This window comes from Neoarius graeffei, chromosome 26 (assembly GCF_027579695.1).
Source record: "Neoarius graeffei isolate fNeoGra1 chromosome 26, fNeoGra1.pri, whole genome shotgun sequence".
Taxonomy (NCBI): Eukaryota; Metazoa; Chordata; class Actinopteri; order Siluriformes; family Ariidae; genus Neoarius; species Neoarius graeffei.
In genome coordinates this window covers 719,723-740,872 of record NC_083594.1, presented here as the reverse complement: position 1 = coordinate 740,872, position 21,150 = coordinate 719,723, and the positions used below count along the sequence as shown (strand labels likewise).

The 21,150-nt window shown below is 42.8% G+C and overlaps 2 protein-coding genes across 3 annotated transcripts in view; one reads left to right on the top strand and one right to left on the bottom strand.

Moving 5' to 3' along the window:
- LOC132874691 (tetraspanin-31-like) overlaps positions 1–17,626 on the top strand; it is a 19,125-nt gene extending 1,499 nt beyond the window's left edge. The window contains exons 3-6 of the mRNA XM_060911054.1: positions 14,830–14,910; positions 15,049–15,189; positions 16,997–17,107; positions 17,316–17,626. Coding sequence (XP_060767037.1) covers positions 14,830–14,910; positions 15,049–15,189; positions 16,997–17,107; positions 17,316–17,393 — 411 coding nt within the window. The 3' untranslated portion in view covers positions 17,394–17,626. The remainder of the gene's footprint in view (positions 1–14,829; positions 14,911–15,048; positions 15,190–16,996; positions 17,108–17,315) is intronic.
- LOC132874694 (uncharacterized) lies at positions 5,726–7,600 on the bottom strand. 2 transcript variants are annotated; one of them, XM_060911057.1, is made up of 3 exons: positions 7,539–7,600; positions 7,039–7,089; positions 5,726–6,612 (listed from the first exon to the last, which is right to left on the bottom strand). In XM_060911057.1, the coding sequence occupies exon 3, from the start codon at positions 6,525–6,527 to the stop codon at positions 5,781–5,783; it is 747 nt and encodes a 248-aa protein (XP_060767040.1). In that variant the 5' UTR covers positions 6,528–6,612; positions 7,039–7,089; positions 7,539–7,600; the 3' UTR covers positions 5,726–5,780. The 2 variants fall into 2 exon arrangements, with proteins under 2 accessions (XP_060767040.1, XP_060767041.1); XM_060911058.1 differs by having other exon boundaries at positions 5,726–6,600.
- Positions 17,627–21,150: the final 3,524 nt, after the last annotated feature.

The following is a 21,150-nucleotide window of genomic DNA, read 5'->3' as shown; positions in this document are numbered from 1 at the left end:
TCCCCACAGCCACGCGTCAAAATCTAGAGAGCCTTCCCAGAAGGGTGGAGCTCATTATAACAGGAAAGGGGAATAAATCTGGAACAAGATGTTCAACAAGAACATACTGGTGTGATGGTCAGGGGAGCAAATACTTTTCACTATATAGTGTGGAAGTAAGTTAGTAAATAAATAAATAAGGTTTCCTGTTCACCAAACCCCCTTATGGAAATGAAAAAATCAAGGACCGTGACGTTGCCTGGTATGGTGCAGCTGGGGCCCCACCCTGGAGCCAGGCCCGGGGTTGGGGCTCGTATGCGAGCACCTGGTGGCCGGGCCTTTGCCCATGGGGCCCGGCCGGGCTCAGCCTGAAGTGGTGACGTGGTCCTGACCTCCTGTGGGTTCACCACCCACAGAGGTAGCCGTAGGGGGCTGGTGTAGTGTGGATTGGGCGGCAGTCGAAGGCAGGGGCCTCGACGACCTGATGCCCAAACACAGCGGCTAGCTGTTGAGACATGGAATGTCACTTCACTGGGGGAGAAAGAGCCTGAGCTTGTGTGGGAGGTTGAGAGGTACCGGCTAGAGCTAGTCGGGCTCACCTCCATGCACAGCTTGGACTCCGGAACCCAGCTCCTCGAGAGGGGCTGGACTCTCCACTTCTCTGGAGTCGCCCACGGTGAGCGGCGGCAGGCTGGTGTGGGCTTGCTTATAGCTCCCCAGCTCAGCTGCCATGTGTTGGAGTTTACCCCAGTGAACGAGAGGGTTGCCTCTCTGCGCCTTCAGGTCGGGGAGAGGGCTCTTGCTGTTGTTTCTGCCTACGGGCCAAATAGCAGTATAGAGTATCTGGCCTTCTTGGAGTCCCTGGGAGAGGTACTGATAGGTGCTCAGACTGGGGACTCCATTGTTCTACTGGGGGACTTCAATGCTCACGTGGGCTATGACAGTGACACCTGGAGGGGCGTGATTGGGAGGAACGGCCTCCCCGATCTGAACCCGAGTGGTGTTTTGTTATTGGACTTCTGTGCTAGTCATGGTTTGTCCATAATGAACACCATGTTCGAGCATAGGGGTGTCCATAAGTGCGCGTGGCATCAGGACACCTTAGGTCGGAGGTCGATGATCGACTTTGTTGTCATTTCATCTGATCTCTGGCCCTATGTCTTGGACACTCAGGTGAAAAGAGGGGCTATTTATTTATTTATTATTATTATTTTCTTTGAATTGTGTAATGCCTTGTTCTTGTTCGCATGAAAAAAAAAACATCCTAGGAAGTAGACTATATGCCTTGTTCTTAATTCATCGAGATTTACAGTATTTCTGTGGTATTGGTGTGTGTGTATTTTGTAGATTGTTGTGCAGGGATGGTGTGGTACTTAATGTAGATTTGGCATTGATTCCTGTTTTGATGTGCCTTGCCTCCTAATAAAAATATTTAAAAAAAAAGAGAGGGGCTGAGCTGTCAACTGATCACCACCTGGTGGTGTGTTGGATCCACTGACAGAGGAGGAAGCCGGACAGACCTGGCAGGCCCAAACATATGGTGAGGGTCTACTGGGAACGTCTGGCCAAGCACTCTGTCGGGGAGGTCTTTAACTCCCACCTCCGGGAGAGCTTCTCCCAGCTTCCGAGGGAGGCGGGGGACATTGAGTCTGAGTGGACCATGTTCTCTGCCTCCATTGTCGATGTGGCTGTTCGGAGCTGTGGCCGCAAGGTCTCCGGTGCCTGTCATGGCAGCAATCCCCGAACCCGGTGGTGGACACCGGAAGTAAGGGATGCCGTCAAGCTGAAGAAGGAGTCCTATCGGGCCATGTTGGCCTCCGGGACTCCTGAGGCAGCTGACGGGTATCGGCAGGCCAGGCGTGCTGCAGCTTGGGCAATTGCGGAGGCAAAAACTCGGAACTGGGAGGAGTTCAGTGAGGCCATGGAGAAGGACTATCAGTCGGCCTCGAGGAAATTCTGGCAAACCATCTGGCGCCTCAGGAGGGGGAAGCAGTACTCTGCCAACACTGTTTACAGTGCGGGCGGGGAGCTGTTGACCTCAACTGGGGATATTGTCGGGCGGTGGAAGGAATACTTTGAGGATCTCCTCAATCCCACCATCACGTCTTCCATTGAGGAAGCGGAGGCTGATGACTCAGAGGTGGACTCGTCCATTACACAAGCCGAAGTCACTGAGGTGGTTTGCAAGCTCCTCGGTGACAAGGCACCGGGGGTGGATGAGATCCACCCTGAGTATCTCAAGTCTCTGGATGTTGTGGGGCTGTCTTGGCTGACACGTCTCTGCAACATCGCATGGCGGTTGGGGACAGTGCCTCTGGAGTGGCAGACTGGGGTGGTGGTCCCTCTTTTTAAGAAAGGGGACCAGAGAGTGTGCTCCAATTATAGGGGAATCACACTTCTCAGCCTCCCCGGGAAGGTTTACTCCAGGGTACTGGAGAGGAGAATTCGGCCAATAGTCGAACCTCAGATCCAGGAGGAACAATGCGGTTTTCATCCTGGTCATGGAATGCTGGACCAGCTCTATACCCTTCATAGGGTGCTTGAGGGTTCATGGGAGTTTGCCCAACCAGTCCACATGTGCTTTGTGGATCTGGAGAAGGCATTCAACCATGTCCCTCATGGTATCCTGTGGGGGGTGCTTTGGGAGTATGGTGTTCGGGGCTCTTTGCTAAGGGCTGTTTGGTCCTTGTACAAATGGAGCAGGAGTCTGGTTCGCATTGCCGGCAGTAAGTCAGACCTGTTCCCAGTGCATGTTGGACTCCGGCAGGGCTGCCCTTTGTCACCGATTCTGTTCATAATTTTTATGGACAGAATTTCTAGGTGCAGCCAGGGGCCGGAGGGAATCCTGTTTGGGAGCCACAGGATTTCATCTCTGCTTTTTGCAGATGATGTTGTCCTGTTGGCTTCTTCAAACCAGGACCTTCAGCATGCACTGGGGCAGTTTGCAGTCGAGTGTGAAGCGGCTGGGATGAGAATCAGCACCTCCAAGTCCGAGGCCATGCTTCTTGACCGGAAGAGGGTGGCTTGCCCTCTTCAGGTTGGTGGAGAAGTCCTGCCTCAAGTGGAGGAGTTTAAGTATCTCGGGATCTTGTTCAGGGGCGGCACGGTGGTGTAGTGGTTAGTGCTGTCGCCTCACAGCAAGAAGGTCCGGGTTCGAGCCCCGTGGCCGGCGAGGGCCTTTCTGTGCGGAGTTTGCATGTTGTCCGCATGGGTTTCCTCCGGGTGCTCCGGTTTCCCCCACAATCCAAAGACATGCAGGTTAGGTTAACTGGTGACTCTAAATTGACCGTAGGTGTGAATGTGAGTGTGAATGGTTGTCTGTGTCTATGTGTCAGCCCTGTGATGACCTGGCGACTTGTCCAGGGTGAACCCCGCCTTTCGCCCGTAGTCAGCTGGGCTAGGCTCCAGCTCGCCTGCGACCCTGTAGAACAGGATAAAGCGGCTAGAGATAATGAGATGAGAATGAGATGGGATCTTGTTCACTAGTGAGGGAAGGATGGAGCGTGAGATCAACAGGCGGATCGGTGCAGCCTCCGCAGTGATGCGGTCGCTTTACTGGTCTGTCGTGGTGAAGAAGGAGCTGAGCCAAAAGGCAAAGCTCTCGATTTACCGGTTGATCTACGTTCCGACTCTCACCTATGGTCATGAGCTTTGGGTAATGACCGAAAGAACAAGATCGCGGATACAAGCGGCCGAAATGAATTTCCTTCGCAGGGTGGCTGGGTGCTCCCTTAGAGATAGGGTGAGAAGCACAGTCACTCGGGAGGAGCTCAGAGTAGAGCCGCTGCTCCTCCACATCGAGAGGAATCAGCTGAGGTGGCTCGGGCATCTCTTTTGGATGCCTATACCTGGATGCCTTCCTGGGGAGGTGTTCCAGGCATGTCCCCCCAGGAGGAGGCCCCGGGGAAGACCCAGGACACGCTGGAGGGACTATGTCTCTTGGCTGGCCTGGGAACACCTCGGTGTTCTTCCCAAAGAGCTGGCCGAGGTGTCTGGGGAGAGGGAAGTTTGGGCTTCCATGCTCAGACTGCTGCCTCCGCGACCCGGCCCCAGATAAAGCGGAAGAAAATGAGATGAGATGAGATGAGATGAGAGGTTTCCTGTAAAGTTTGTACTGTATTAAATTTAGAAGACATTTCAGTGAAAGCAAGATTAAACCTCATTATTATGGTATATAACACTTTTAAAGAATCTCATCTCATTATCTCTAGCCGCTTTATCCTTCTACAGGGTCGCAGGCAAGCTGGAGCCTATCCCAGCTGACTACGGGCGAAAGGCGGGGTACACCCTGGACAAGTCGCCAGGTCATCACAGGGCTGACACATAGACACAGACAACCATTCACACTCACATTCACACCTACGGTCAATTTAGAGTCACCAGTTAACCTAACCTGCATGTCTTTGGACTGTGGGGGAAACCGGAGCACCCGGAGGAAACCCACGCGGACACGGGGAGAACATGCAAACTCCACACAGAAAGGCCCTCGCCGGCCCCGGGGCTCGAACCCAGGACCTTCTTGCTGTGAGGCGACAGCGCTAACCACTACACCACCGTGCCGCCACTTTTAAAGAATGAATAAATAAATTAAATAATAAATAAAAACAAATCAATAAACAAGTACACTGCAAAAACTGTTGCCTAGATCTAACTCAATAAAAATAAGGCAACATTTTCCAATCACTTTTTGTAAGTTTAGTCAACTAATGGTATTTTTGAGTAAGGAGAACTTAATAATATGCATTTCGATGTATGCAAAAAAGATTAAGTTGCGTTTACAGAAAAAGCCAAGAAACTGAGTAAAATCAATGTAAAAAACATCAGCATATTAAGCACACAAGACTTAATTAAAATAAGTAACATTTAAATGAAAAAATAATTTGTGTACTCTATTTTATTAATTTTGACCAATTCACCCTTTCTTCATTTTGAAAATGGAAACTGCTTAAAATAATTAGTTAGCATAATAATAAAAAAAAATCAAGACATATCAAATTCCAACCTTTATTAAATCATTACCATATAATAATAATAATAATAATAATAATAATAATAATAATAATAAGTTAAATTTATATAGTGCCTTTCAAAAAACCCAAGGACGCTTTACAATTATAGACAAGGAAAGAAAAAATAAAATAAAATAAATAAATAATAAAAAGTAAAAAGTCCACCAAGTAGGGGTCAGGATGTAATTCCCCTGGTGTAGCAGCCACAGTCCCACCAAAAGGCGCACGAAAACAAGTCCCACATCTCCAGCACCGCTGCCGTGACGCCGTCAGCAACATCACTCAACCCCACGCCATGGATCCACAAAGCGAGCAGAGAAGCTCCGCCACGCAGAGCGCTGGTGTGTCCCAAACCGCCTGCACAGCCGCCGCGACACCACCGAGCAACATCGCTCGGAACATCACGCCAAGCATTAAAGTGCAGAGCGCTGGACAACCACGATGTAAAATGAGCAACAGGCTCACTGCAGTCCACAGCTGGGAGCACAGGCATCACCCACAGCGAACCAAGGCCTGGAGGGAACCGACGCCCAAAACTAGGTCCGGAGCTACACCACAACCGGTGGAGAAAACACTCAAACAAACATCAAACTACACAAACACAGAGATAAAAAAATTAGAAAAAGAAATAAAATAAAATAAAAAAGCTCTGGACAGTGTATATATATATATATATATATATATATATATATATATATATATATATATATATATATATATATATATATAAAATCTCCTTCTCACCCCCAGCAGGGGGGCGTGGTATCCATGTCATCCTCAAGCTCGGGTCCTCTACCAGAGGCCTGGGAGTTTGAGGGTTCTGCACAGTATCTTCGATGTTCCTAGGACTGCCCTCTTCTGGACTGAGGCTTCAGATGTTGTTCCTGGGATTTGCTGGAGCCACTCTCCCAGTTTGGGGGTTACTGCCCCAAGTGCCCCCACTACCACGGGGACCACACAACCCTTGACCTTCCACATCCGTTCCAGCTGCTCTTTCAACCCTTGATACTTCTCAAGTTTCTCATGTTCCTTCTTCCTGATGTTGGCATCAGCTGGGATCGCCACATCTATCACCACCACCCTCTTCTGCTCTTTGTCCACCACCACTATGTCTGGTTGGTTAGCCAGGATCTGTTTGTCAGTCTGGAAGCTGAAGTCCCACAGAATCTTGGCCCTGTTGTTCTCAGCCACCTTCTGTGGTATGGCCCATTGGGACTTGGGTATTTCTATTCCATACTGGTTGCAGATGTTCCTGTATACTATCCCAGCCACTTGGTTGTGCCTCTCCATGTACGCTGATCCAGCTAGCATCTTACACCCTGCTACTATGTGCTGGACTGTTTCAGGGGCTTCTTTGCACAGTCTGCATCTTGGGTCTGATCTACTCTGGTAGATCCTGGCCTCTATGGCTCTTGTGCTTATGGCCTGTTCTTGTGCTGCCATGATTAGTGCCTCTGTGCTGTCTGTCAGTCCTGCATTATCCAGCCACTGGTAGGATTTCTTGATATCAGCCACTTCCTCTATCTGACGGTGGTACATGCCATGTAGGGGTTTGTCTCTCCAGGTTGTCTGTTCCTCCTCCTCCTCTGCACTCTCATCAGGGTTCTGCTGCCTGAGACATTCACTGATATATATATATATATATATATATATATATATATATATATATATATATATATATATATATATATATATATATATATATCAAAACAGTGGCAATGAGCTGGACAGTATGAACAGTCAACATCCATATTTAGTGCATAGAATGCATGACCTCAACTTTTTAAAGTGCTGCGTAGAACACCTTCACAATACAGTTTTCTTTTTTTAACCGTATACATATTATTAAAACATTTTCACAAGCCATATCCAAACCGTGTCAATAAGTTGGACAGTATTAACAGTCAAGAACATCAGTATTTAGTGCATAAAAGAATGCATGACCTCAGCATCTCAAGTTTTACTTAGAACATTCACAGTACAGTTTCTTACTAAAACAATTTAACATTAAGATGATCTGTACTTCTGTAAAAATTCACAAGCAGAACACCTTCACAGTAGTGTCTTTCAGCATGTATATGTTGAAATAGGGCCATCCCATCTGTCATTGGAGAGGGAAAAAAAGACAAGTTATGGTTCATCTCTAACCTCTTGGATATATAAGCCTGATGAGAGCCCTTATAAAGATCAGTTTTTTACACCCTAATATACTCATTTGTAAAGATAATCCTGCTGAACAAGACATAAAAGAATGATTTTTGTGACACACAGAGCTTATTTTCAAAGGCAATATCCAAAACATGATGTAAAAATCCAACTGACTTCCTGTCAAAAGGAGCCAGGGTGATGCTAACTTCCGGGTTGGCCTACAAAAATACCATACAGCAACCTCAGTGTTTCCCATTAGGCCCGCCACAGTCTCTCACAGAAAAATAAAAAATTAAAACAGGTTTCATCATCTCTCATCTCTGCCAGTCAGCCCCTCCACCTGCCGTCTCGCAATTCTATTCTAGCAAAATCTGACTTTTAACAATATAAATTGTTACTTACATGAGTTCGGTAAAGTGTTTTCCTTAGGCTCCGTGAAAAAACATGCCTTCACATTCAGGAACATTCGACAGTGAAGCCTGCCTGCCCGGGCTTGTTCTTCCGTTGCTGCAGGTGGGCGGGTCGTGACATTTTACATCTGATATAAACGTTTAAACTGAGTTTTGTTAAATCAATTTATGTTGAAGTCCAATAAAATTAATTTTATCACATAAAAAAGTAAGTTACAAAAATATTCACACTTTTTACTTATCGATAACTCAAAAAACTAAAAAAGAAAAATAAATTGATTTATTGGAATAAATATACTTTTAAAAACCAAGCCCCTCTGCCCCCCATCACTTGAACCGGCCCTATGAGGCAATCCCCAAAAGTGGTCATGGCCTATTTTTTTAAATTGCTTTTTGGCAAATAATAACATGTCTGCATCTTGTATTTTGTTGATTTTATCAATTAAAATTGATATTTAGTTATAAAATGAACTATTCATATTTTCCGAATTTTCGTCATATGCTCGCGATCAAGCAGTGACAGGCAGCGCACGCGCAGAGAACTGTCAGTGTTCAGGACAGCAAAATGGCGAGCGGTCAGCGAAAAGCTGACAGAGAGTGCAGAGTTTTTAAAGAACAGTGGACCACCGATTATTTTTTCGTTCAGTGTAAGGACCGTGCAGTTTGTCTTGTATGTAAAGAAAGTGTGCCGGTTTTCAAAGAATATAATCTGCGTCGTCACTATGAAACCCGCCACAAAGAGTATGCTAGTTTGCGAGGGCAAACAAGAGAAGACAGGATTCGGAGGATGAAATGCGGACTGGCTGCACAATGGAATGTATTCCTTCTTCAAACCCAGATCAACCAGGCTGCTGTCCGAGCTAGCTAAAAGGTAGCTCACCTATTAGCTACCCATGGAAAGCCGTTTACTGATGGGGACTTTGTTAAAGTATGCATGCTTGCTGTGGCCGAGGAGGTGTGTCCCGACAAGAAGGATGCGCTCAATGCGGTGAGTCTCTCTGCACCTACTATGACCAGGCGAACCGAAGATTTGGGGGACAACGTGTATGACCAGCTGAATGAGAAAGTGTCAGAATTCGAGTTTTTTGCTTTGGCCATGGATGAGAGCAATGATGTGCAGGACACAGCACAACTGCTGTGATCTATTGATCTATTGCTCATATTATTATAATTTCACTGTTTTTTAAAATGTATTTATTTTATAGGCCTATTTATTTGACCTTTATTAAGTGCTGCATACAATTATTATTTATCAGTATCGTCTTCATTTTTATTATACCGTCGTTTTCATTTTTGTACTTTTCACTTTCGCTTTCCTTTTTCCGGTTTTTTTTTTCCGGTTTTTTCTCTTTCTTTTTTCGGAAGAACGCCGAGACCGGAAGCTTTCTTTTTCTCTCCTCCTGTGTAAAGTCCACAAGCGGAGGCCATCTGATCTGCTTTAATATCAACAGATCTTCATTTAAGGTACGTGAATCTTTTCATCATGGCACACCTTCAGCCTGTCCAGTGTGCTGAGTGCAGGATGTTTAGTCATTCTTCCTCCGTCACTAGCGATAGCTCTATTAGCTTTACTTGTGATAAGTGCAGATTAGTTAGCTCTCTGACGGAGAAGATTTCAGTGCTAGAAGCGCGTGTCCAGGCTTTAGAGCAGGTTAGTGAGCGTGAGAACAGTGTAGTTTCTGTTAGGGAAAGTCTGGACGCCCTAGGTGGAGTTAGCAATCCCCCAACTCCGGCATTAGAGCCCTTACAGCGGGGCGAATGGGTGACGGCTCGGCGGCATAAGCGTAGAGCCAAAGCTACCGCAGAGGCTCGCCCACGGGAGCACCACTCCTCTCCGCGTCACGTGTCGAACAGGTTTGCTCTCCTTAGTGATGCACCCACTGAGAAACCTGAAAGAGCTCTGGTTATAGGGGACTCTATCATACGGCACGTGAAATTAGCTCAGCCTTTAGGGGCACCAGCAGCTTTAGTCAGGTGTATACCGGGAGCCAGGGCGCCGGACATAGCAGGTAATCTTAGGGTTCTAGGCAAGCACAGGTTCTCAAAGATAGTTATCCATGCAGGAGCTAATGATATACGCCTTTGTCAGTCTGAGGTTACTAAGAGTAACTTTGTAGAGGTGTTTAAATTAGCGAAGGCGATGTCCGATGCTGTAGTATGCTCTGGCCCCATCCCAATGCGGCGTGGCGATGTAGCTTACAGCAGGTTATGGTCGCTGAACTGCTGGCTGTCCAGGTGGTGCTCTGAAAACAGTGTGGGCTTTATAGATAATTGGGCTAATTTTGAGGGCACTGCTGGCCTGTTAGGGCGGGACGGTATCCATCCCACTCGGGAAGGTGCTGCTCTCATTTCCTGCAGCATAGGTCATAGTCTCAGAACAGGCCTAGTTAATTTCTGACAATCCAGAGCCAAGGCCAGGGAGCAGACGAACAGGCTAAACCGACTGTCTGCTAGCTGCACAGAGTCGTCACTCAGGGCCCACTACATCGAGACTGTGTCTGTTCCCCGAGCTCAACAAAAAGATAGAAATTTTCAGAGAGTTTGTTCCAGTAACCTAATCAATATAAAATTAGATCAGACTGACTGTACAGCTGCTGCCAGCACCTTTGATCTAAAGGTGGGGCTATTAAATATTAGATCTCTTACATCTAAAGCGCTAATGGTTAATGAACTCATTACTGATCAGGAGTTTAATGTACTGTGTTTAACAGAAACATGGATTAAGCCAAATGAATATATAGCATTAAATGAAGCGAGTCCTCCTGGATACAGTTATATAGACCAGCCTCGTCTAACTGGCAGAGGAGGAGGCGTCGCGGTTATTTATAACGATTATCTAGGTGTAACACACAAACCTGGTTATAAATTTAATACATTTGAAGTTCTTCATACTCATATAATGTATGTAGCCTCGAAAAATAAGTCTACCCAGTTAATTCCATTGCTTATTATTTACAGGCCCCCGGGGCCATATTCTGAGTTTCTTTCTGAATTTGCAGATTTTATCTCAGATTTGGTTATTTCCTTAGACAAAGCTTTAGTTGTCGGAGATTTTAATATTCACTTTGATAACCCAGAAGATCCTTTAAAAACAGCGTTTGTGTCCATCTTAGATTCAGTCGGGATTAAGCAGAATGTCATAGGACCGACCCATAATGGTGGTCACACCCTTGATCTAATACTAACATTCAGATTAAACGTAGACAATATAGTCATACTTCCACAGTCTGAAGTTATCTCAGATCATTGTCTCATCTCATTCAAAATATGTCTGAGTAATAATATATGCACCTCACCACGCTACTGTATTAAACGTACTTTCACGTCAACTACTGCACAGAGCTTTATAAATGATCTCCCAGAGCTGTCAACTTTGATTGGGTCACTGTCAGCCCCTGCAGAACTCGATCAGGCAACTGAATGCTTAGAGTCAACATTCCGCCATACTTTAGATAATGTAGCTCCTCTAAAAAGGAAAATGGTCTGAGACAAAAAATTAGCACCCTGGTATAATGATGACACTCGCACTTTAAAACAGACCACTTGAAAATTGGAACGTAAATGGCGTCAAACAAAATTGGTAGTGTTCAAATTGGCGTGGAAGGAGAGCTTCCTGAAGTATAGAAAAGCTCTTAGTGCTGCGAGATCAACATATCTCTCCTCCCTAATAGAAGATAACAAAAATAATCCTAGATTCCTATTTAATACTGTAGCAAAATTAACCAGGAATAAGTCCACTATAGACAGATGCACACCTGCAGTATGTAGTAGCAACGACTTCATGAATTTTTTTAATGACAAAATTGAGAATATCCGACAAAAAATTCAAACTACTAATTTAAGGTTAGACAATGAAAGTGACCTTGTAGTTAACAATATAACTGTATCAGATCATCAGTTAGAATGTTTTACTCCCCTAAAAGAAACTGAATTACTTTCATTAATCTCTACATCAAAAGCCTCAACTTGCGTACTAGATCCCTTACCGACACATCTATTCAAACAGATAATGCCTGGAGTAATTGAACCGCTTCTAAAAATAATAAATTCTTCTCTTATGATTGGCTATGTACCCAAATCCTTTAAACTAGCAGTTATCAAACCCCTGATTAAAAAACCTGACCTTGATCCCTGTCAGCTGTCCAATTATCGGCCAATATCAAACCTCCCCTTTATCTCCAAGATCCTTGAAAAAGCTGTGGCACAGCAGTTATGCTCATATTTACATAGGAATAACATCCATGAAATGTATCAGTCAGGATTTAGACCTCATCATAGCACAGAGACAGCACTGGTTAAAGTAGTAAACGACCTACTGTTGGCGTCTGATCAGGGCTGTGTCTCGCTACTTGTGTTGCTTGACCTTAGTGCAGCATTTGATACCATTGATCATTCCATTCTTCTGGATAGACTAGAAAATGTTGTGGGAGTTAAGGGAATGGCCCTCTCCTGGCTCAGGTCTTATCTAACGGATCGTTATCAGTATGTTGATATAAATGGTGATATTTCTAGACGTACCGAGGTAAAGTTTGGTGTTCCACAAGGTTCTGTCTTGGGTCCACTGCTTTTTTCTCTATATATGTTACCTCTGGGCGATATTATTCGTAAACATTGTATTAGTTTCCACTGTTATGCTGATGACACACAGTTGTATGTCTCTGCAAAACCTGATGAGAGACACCAGCTTAATAAAATTGAGGAATGTGTTAAGGACATTAGACACTGGATGCTTATAAATTTCCTTCTGCTTAACTCTGACAAGACTGAAGTACTTGTGCTAGGACCACATACAGCTAGAAGTAAGTTTTCTGATTACACAGTAACTCTGGATGGCCTTTCTGTTTCTTCACGTGCAGCAGTAAAAGACCTCGGAGTGATTATTGACCCCAGTCTTTCATTCGAAACTCACATTGATAACATCACCCGGATAGCTTTCTTTCATCTCAGAAATATTGCAAAGATAAGAAATTTAATGTCATTGCATGATGCAGAAAAACTAGTCCATGCTTTCGTTACCTCCAGGTTGGATTATTGTAATGCCTTACTGTCTGGATGTTCCAATAAGTGCATAAACAAGCTCCAGTTAGTTCAAAATGCCGCAGCAAGAGTCCTTACTAGAACTAGAAAATATGACCACATCACGCCTGTCTTATCCACACTGCATTGGCTCCCAATCAAATTTCGTATTGATTATAAAATACTACTATTGACCTTTAAAGCACTGAATGGTCTCGCACCACAGTACCTGAGTGAACTTCTGCTCCTCTATGACCCGCCACGCCTACTTAGATCAAAAGGTGCAGGCTATCTGCTGGTACCTCGTATAGTGAAGGCTACATCAGGGGGCAGAGCCTTTTCTTACAAAGCCCCACTGTTATGGAACAGCCTTCCAAGTAATGTTCGGGAATCAGACACAGTCTCAGCATTTAAGTCTAGGCTAAAAACATATCTGTTTAGTCAAGCCTTTTGTTAATGGTGTTTGAAGTAAAGGAGTAGATCTGGAGGGTCCTCAGACATAGAGTGTTTTGGTAAACTGGGATGTATGGATGCTGTCAGTCCCCACTCGCTTGCTCACTCGAGTTTGTTGACGGTGCAGTGGCTGGCTGCTTTATGTCCCGGGGCTCCCTCATGCCTGTGTTACCTTCTGGCTCTCTCCTTTTAGTTATGCTGTCATAGTTAGTTGCCGGAGTCCCTGCTTGTACTCGGTGCAATATGTATACTGTTCCTACTTATTCAGGTGACATTGGGCATACCTAACCACCTGTGTTTTCTTTCTCTCCCCCCCCCACTCCAAATCTGTCCCTCTGAGTTACATGGAGTCAACAGGAAATCTTTTGGTGGAGACGGTGGGGACCTCGACTGGCTATCGTAGCCTGCAGGGAATCGGCCGTCAGACATTCTGTCGCATGTCCCAGACCCGGTGAAATGTAACTGAATTGTCTTGGCCAGGCCTAAGGGTCCCATCTGCATCTCATCATTGCTGAGGAGTGTGCTCCCATCACCCAATCAAGCATCCAGCCAGAGCAGGTCATGATATATTTTTTTTACCATATTAACATGCCATTGTGTGTCATGCCTGATGTAAAGACTCTCGTCTCTGCGAGCCTACCACACAGATTTAATACTTGTCATTTTTAGGGCATACCTAACAACATGTTCCCCCCCCCCCCCCCCAATCTGTCCCTCTGAGTTGCATGTTGATCCTGGGATTGAGATGCTGGCCTCTTCTGCCCCTCGGACCTGCTTGATCCATCCTGGTGCCCTGTGTCTGGTCGGAGTTTTATCGCCCCACTCCTGTGAAGGACGGCCCCATGAGGACAGTTGAGGGTTATACCTGTTAAAACTGTTAATATTATAGTCAGGCTGTCTGTTGTTGCCCAAATGAGGATGGGTTCCCTTTTGAGTCTGGTTCCTCTCGAGGTTTCTTCCTCATGTCGTCTGAGGGAGTTTTTCCTTGCCACCGTCGCCACAGGCTTGCTCATTGGGGATAGATTAGGGATAAAATTAGCTCATGTTTTAAGTCGTTCAAATTCTGTAAAGCTGCTTTGCGACAATGTTTATTGTTAAAAGCGCTGTACAAATAAACTTGATTTGATTTGATTTGATTTGATTTATATTATTAATAATATCAACAGGCCTGCCTACAATTTATAATTTTCCACTCACCTTTGCCAGTGTCAGTCACCTCAACTAGGCAGATGTTTCTTACCTTGACAGCTTTGATATTATTTTTATTAGAAAATAAATAAATGGAATATCAGTGGTATTTCAAATTAAAACAAAGTGTGAAGACTTGATTACTACTTTTGCAAACCACTAGTAAAGATAAACAAATATGTGCCAGGAATCAAGTGTTGATATAGTAGTGTGGATATAGTAGTGTGGATGGCTGTGCCAGGTTAGTAATCTCTACTACACAATGAGGCCTGCTGGTGGTCATATTTGTCTGGGTCATACAATTCTATGTGATATAGCTGACCCGCCCCCGGCCCCCATCACAGTCAGGAACGACAATGTGGCCCCCAGAGAAAAAAGTTTGGTGATCCCTGCTTTAAATAAATAAACAAGACTTTTTTTTTCTTATTGAATTATTTATTTGTTTGTTTAACTGTAGCAGGAAAAGAGGAACTGTTAAAACAGTTAATAAAAATCAGGACGCTATGACCATATAAGGAATGTGGGCGGGTGAAAAGCCAGGCACAGGTGTACATGTTGTGGAAAGCCACAGGGTCAGGACCATGAACATAAAGTTAAATTCCTTAGTGTGTGTGTGTGTGTGTCAGTACATCCTGGCGATGATGTTCGTGTTTGTCTTCCAGTTCGCTGTGTCGTGTTCCTGTCTCACTTTAGGGAAAGAAAAACAGGTAAAATAATCCCAGCCAAGTGATCTGATTGGCTGAAATCTGTTTCATCACTCCACCCCCTAACTAACAGCAGTGTGTGTGTGTGTGTGTGTGTGTGTGTGTGTGTGTGTGTGTGTGTGTGTGTGTGTGCGCGCACAGGAGAAGTTACTCAGCATGTCGTGGGAGATGATGAGGAATGAAACGCGTCGGTCTCTGGAGCAGCAGCTGGATTGTTGTGGTCTGATCAACAGTGCTGAAAAGCAGCACGTGTTCCGTACAGATGTGAACCTGTGCACTGCTGTATGTGGTCATGTGATTCCACACACCTGGTTCTATTGGCTGAAAGCACCCACATGGTCACATGATATGCTGATGTAAAGGAATATTTTGACGTCATACAACACCCTTTTCATCTGCGCTTCAGCATCACGTGTGAATTAAACGTGTAACACAGACCCCCCCGTGATCACTGATTACATCGACATGCTGTCTCCATGGTAACACTATGGCATTGTTTTGCTGCGTAACACACACCTGACTACAATCTGCACAGGAAGAAATCTGACTAACTTTATAAACGATGAGTAAAGTTTATAAATGATGAGTAAAGTTTATAAACGATGAGTAAAGTTTATAAATGATGAGTAAAGTTTATAAATGATGAGTAAAGTTTATAAACGATGAGTAAAGTTTATAAATGATGAGTAAAGTTTATAAATGATGAGTAAAGTTTATAAACGATGAGTAAAGTTTATAAACGATGAGTAAAGTTTATAAACGATGAGTAAAGTTTATAAATGATGAGTAAAGTTTATAAATGATGAGTAAAGTTTATAAACGATGAGTAAAGTTTATAAACGATGAGTAAAGTTTATAAACGATGAGTAAAGTTTATAAACGATGAGTAAAGTTTATAAACGATGAGTAAAGTTTATAAATGATGAGTAAAGTTTATAAACGATGAGTAAAGTTTATAAACGATGAGTAAAGTTTATAAACGATGAGTAAAGTTTATAAATGATGAGTAAAGTTTATAAATGATGAGTAAAGTTTATAAACGATGAGTAAAGTTTATAAACGATGAGTAAAGTTTATAAATGATGAGTAAAGTTTATAAATGATGAGTAAAGTTTATAAACGATGAGTAAAGTTTATAAACGATGAGTAAAGTTTATAAACGATGAGTAAAGTTTATAAATGATGAGTAAAGTTTATAAATGATGAGTAAAGTTTATAAATGAGTAAAGTTTATAAATGATGAGTAAAGTTTATAAATGAGTAAAGTTTATAAATGATGAGTAAAGTTTATAAATGAGTAAAGTTTATAAATGATGAGTAAAGTTTATAAATGATGAGTAAAGTTTATAAACGATGAGTAAAGTTTATAAATGATGAGTAAAGTTTATAAATGAGTAAAGTTTATAAATGATGAGTAAAGTTTATAAATGAGTAAAGTTTATAAATGATGAGTAAAGTTTATAAACGATGAGTAAAGTTTATAAACGATGAGTAAAGTTTATAAATGATGAGTAAAGTTTATAAATGAGTAAAGTTTATAAATGATGAGTAAAGTTTATAAATGATGAGTAAAGTTTATAAATGATGAGTAAAGTTTATAAATGATGAGTAAAGTTTATAAACGATGAGTAAAGTTTATAAATGATGAGTAAAGTTTATAAATGAGTAAAGTTTATAAATGATGAGTAAAGTTTATAAATGATGAGTAAAGTTTATAAATGATGAGTAAAGTTTATAAATGATGAGTAAACCTGCTGATGTTTTACACGCTGCGTAAACGAGCTGCACGTGACGTCGTCATGACATCAAACTGCACGTGAAATAAAATCCATCCAGTCTGTGCTTCAGAGAATAAAATTATAAATAAAGCTAATCATGAGCCTGAAACACACCGGACTGTCAGATCATCACTCATAAAGCAGAACATTTACACATAACAGGAAATATATAACATAATAAGTTTGAAAAATGTTTATACTATAAACTGATTTATTAATAAAGATTTAAGGGAATGCACTTCACTGAAAATATTAATAACTAAATTGTGACACTGAAAAGCCATCATTGTGTATGTGTGTGTGTGTTAAAGGCGTGTAAAAGAACAGCTCAGTGCTTCACATGTGGAGATTTGATGCTTCAGTGCGCTGCAGAGACGCTCAGCTTCCTGGGTGGAGTCGGATTATTCTGCAGTTTCTCACAGGTTCCTCATCATTCTGCTTTTCCTCCATCAGAAATAAATCCTTCAGAACAATTCATTTATTTAAAATAAAGAGCTGGACACTTACAGTTACAGAGTCTCTACGTGTACGGTCTGATAGAATGATGTATTATTATTATTATTATTATTATTCACAGGAGAGACTGAGAGCCTACTCACTCTGAGTGTGTGTGTGTGTGTGTGTGTGTAGCTCGTGACCATGTGGTTGACTGTTCAGTACAGGAACCAGAAGCCGCCTCAGCTCAGCTCCAGAACAGCGGGATTTTAATTCTACATTTATACTGCGCTCATTTTGGGGCTTTATTTTTATTAATATTTTAATTTCTTTGTTTAAAAGAAAAATCACCTGAAATCTGCTCTATAAAGTTTGTTGTGATTGTTGTTCATTATTAATTATCCTAAGTTTCTGTAATTCCTGATTTTCTCATTAAATCCTAAATAATAAAATAAAATGTAAACGTGCAGCAGGATTCAGATCTAAAGGACGAACATTTAAAATTATTGACAGATAAATAAATAAAACTCTTTATTCTCACTGGGTTGTCTTTGTTTATTACAGATATTTTTTATATTACTGTATAATTTGAAGATGATATGATTGGACTTCATGTTATTTCTCTCACAGAAGTTTATTTCTTATAAGCATCATGATCATGTGATGGCAGCGCGAACGGATGCAGTGGCCTCTCTCTCTCTCTGCATTTAGTGTCTAAAAGTGTGTGTTCTAGTAGTGTATGTCTCTGTGCTTTATGTCTACGCATGTGTGCGAGTAGTGCACCAACGATGTCGCTCACAAGATATTGTCGCCACTGCCTTCTGGCTATAAGAAACATGACCAAACATCCCGTTTTGGACCAGAAAGTTACAGAGGAACTTTGAGGCCTGGGTCTTCTCCACCAGACTACTACATCATCGTCGCCTGCTGTGTTTCACCCAGAGAGGAGGTGCTGGAAGCAGTGTGAGAGGAAACAGAAGCATGGCAAGCGCAGAGGTATCCGAGCTAGGCTAGCCACTAGCCTGCACAGACCCATGATACCATCCCTCATTCTGGCCAATGTACGCTCACTAGACAACAAAATAGATCACATAGAACTCATGAGATCTGCACTACATGATGTGGGGCAGGGCCGGCTCTAGGTCTTTGGCTGCCCTAGGCGAGATTGAGTTTTGGCGCCCCCCCCCAAGAAAAAAAACCCTCTAATAACATCTAAATAACACTTTAATCTAATCACTCTATTCTATGGGCGACACGGTGGTGTAGTGGTTAGCGCTGTCGCCTCACAGCAAGAAGGTCTGGGTTCGAGCCCCGTGGCCGGCGAGGGCCTTTCTGTGCGGAGTTTGCATGTTCTCCCCGTGTACGCGTGGGTTTCCTCCGGGTGCTCCGGTTTCCCCCACAGTCCAAAGACATGCAGGTTAGGTTAACTGGTGACTCTAAATTGACCGTAGGTGTGAATGTGAGTGTGAATGGTTGTCTGTGTCTATATGTCAGCCCTGTGATGACCTGGCGACTTGTCCAGGGTGAACCTCGCCTTTCGCCTGTAGTCAGCTGGGATAGGCTCCAGCTCGCCTGCGACCCTGTAGAACAGGATAAAGCAGCTACAGATAATGAGATGAGATATTTTATTCAGAATAGAACATAGATGACATATCAAATGTTTAAACTGAGAAAATGTATCATTTAAAGAGAAAAATTAGGTGATTTTAAATTTCATGACAACAACACATCTCAAAAAAGTTGGGACAAGGCCATGTTTCCCACTGTGAGACATCCCCTTTTCTCTTTACAACAGTCTGTAAACGTCTGGGGACTGAGGAGACAAGTTGCTCAAGTTTAGGGATAGGAATGTTAACCCATTCTTGTCTAATGTAGGATTCTAGTTGCTCAACTGTCTTCAGTCTTTTTTGTCGTATCTTGCGTTTTATGATGCGCCAAATGTTTTCTATGGGTGAAAGATCTGGACTGCAGGCTGGCCAGTTCAGTACCCGGACCCTTCTTCTACGCAGCCATGATGCTGTAATTGATGCAGTATGTGGTTTGGCATTGTCATGTTGGAAAATGCAAGGTCTTCCCTGAAAGAGACGTCGTCTGGATGGGAGCATATGTTGCTCTAGAACCTGGATATACCTTTCAGCATTGATGGTGTCTTTCCAGATGTGTAAGCTGCCCATGCCACACGCACTAATGCAACCCCATACCATCAGAGATGCAGGCTTCTGAACTGAGCGCTGATAACAACTCGGGTCGTCCTTCTCCTCTTTAGTCCGAATGACACGGCGTCCCTGATTTCCATAAAGAACTTCAAATTTTGATTCGTCTGACCACAGAACAGTTTTCCACTTTGCCACAGTCCATTTTAAATGAGCCTTGGCCCAGAGAAGACGTCTGCGCTTCTGGATCGTGTTTAGATACGGTTTCTTCTTTGAACTACGGAGTTTTAGCTGGCAACGGTGGATGGCACGGTGAATTGTGTTCACAGATAATGTTCTCTGGAAATATTCCTGAGCCCATTTTGTGATTTCCAATACAGAAGCATGCCTGTATGTGATGCAGTGCCGTCTAAGGGCCCGAAGATCACGGGCACCCAGTATGATTTTCCGGCCTTGACCCTTACGCACAGAGATTCTTCCAGATTCTCTGAATCTTTTGATGATATTATGCACTGTAGATGATGATATGTTCAAACTCTTTGTAATTTTACACTGTCGAACTCCTTTCTGATATTGCTCCACTATTTGTCGGCGCAGAATTAGGGGGATTGGTGATCCTCTTCCCATCTTTACTTCTGAGAGCCGCTGCCACTCCAAGATGCTCTTTTTATACCCAGTCATGTTAATGACCTATTGCCAATTGACCTAATGAGTTGCAATTTGGTCCTCCAGCTGTTCCTTTTTTGTACCTTTAACTTTTCCAGCCTCTTATTGTCCCTGTCCCAACTTTTTTGAGATGTGTTGCTGTCATGAAATTTCAAATGGGCTAATATTTGGCATGAAATTTCAAAATGTCTCACTTTCTACATTTGATATGTTGTCTATGTTCTATTGTGAATGCAATATCAGTTTTTGAGATTTGTAAATTATTGCATTCTATTTTTATTTACCATTTGTACTTTGTCCCAACTTTTTTGGAATCGGGGTTGTACTATTAAACAATGTACGGTGCATGGGCAATAAACAAGAAGTCATTTTTATCTTTTTCATTATTGTTATTATTGTTATCATTATTAACATAAAGTGTCACAAAGTAAAATGGCCACACAAATTCAATACATATCTCCATATAATGGGCAAAAACTCTTCCGCACCCTGTTCAAAGTGTAGTGCATGGACAATAAACAAGAAATTATTTTTAGTTTCTTTTTTGCTATTAAAAGTTAAGTAATCTCTGAAGAATTAACAAATTAAATGAATAAAAAATTCTACAATTCTAAATTGTGCAAACTTAAGCACCCTGTTAGGACATCAATGGGCTGTATTTTCAAACAAAAGTGCTATTATGGGTTCTTTGTTATTGAAGTAACATTACAATGGGACTCGTCTGGTCTTCCTAATGGCAAATTCCTTGATAATATCATCAAATGATATTTCTCTTGAGATCTCTTGGTTGATGCTCATCAGAGCAAGCCCATTCAGACGTTCTTGACTCATTGTTGACCTCAAGCATGTCTTCAGCAGTTTTAATTTTGAAAAGCTTCTTTCAGCAGAAGCTGCTGTCACAGGTAATGTAACAGCAGAGGTAAGGAGCGCGTATTTCTACATCCCCAGCCGCATCAGAGGTGTTGTAAAAAAGGTTTTCAACCTTTCATGAGCCAGGGCGCACTTTTTTCAATGAAAAAAATCTCAAGGCACATCACCAATAGAAAATATTGACTGAAACTAAAACGCTGTTGCCAATATTTACAATATACAGTCATTCTATATTATAGAATGATATAATGTTATCCATTGCTTTGCTGCATAGCCTAGAAAACAAGTGGTTAATGACGTTATCAATCATGGTTTTGCAATAGAAAAATAATATCGACATC

Bases quoted from the DNA above. Each gene is read 5' to 3' on its own strand.
- LOC132874694 (XM_060911057.1), bottom strand. From the start codon at position 6,527: ATGTACCACCGTCAGATAGAGGAAGTGGCTGATATCAAGAAATCCTAC.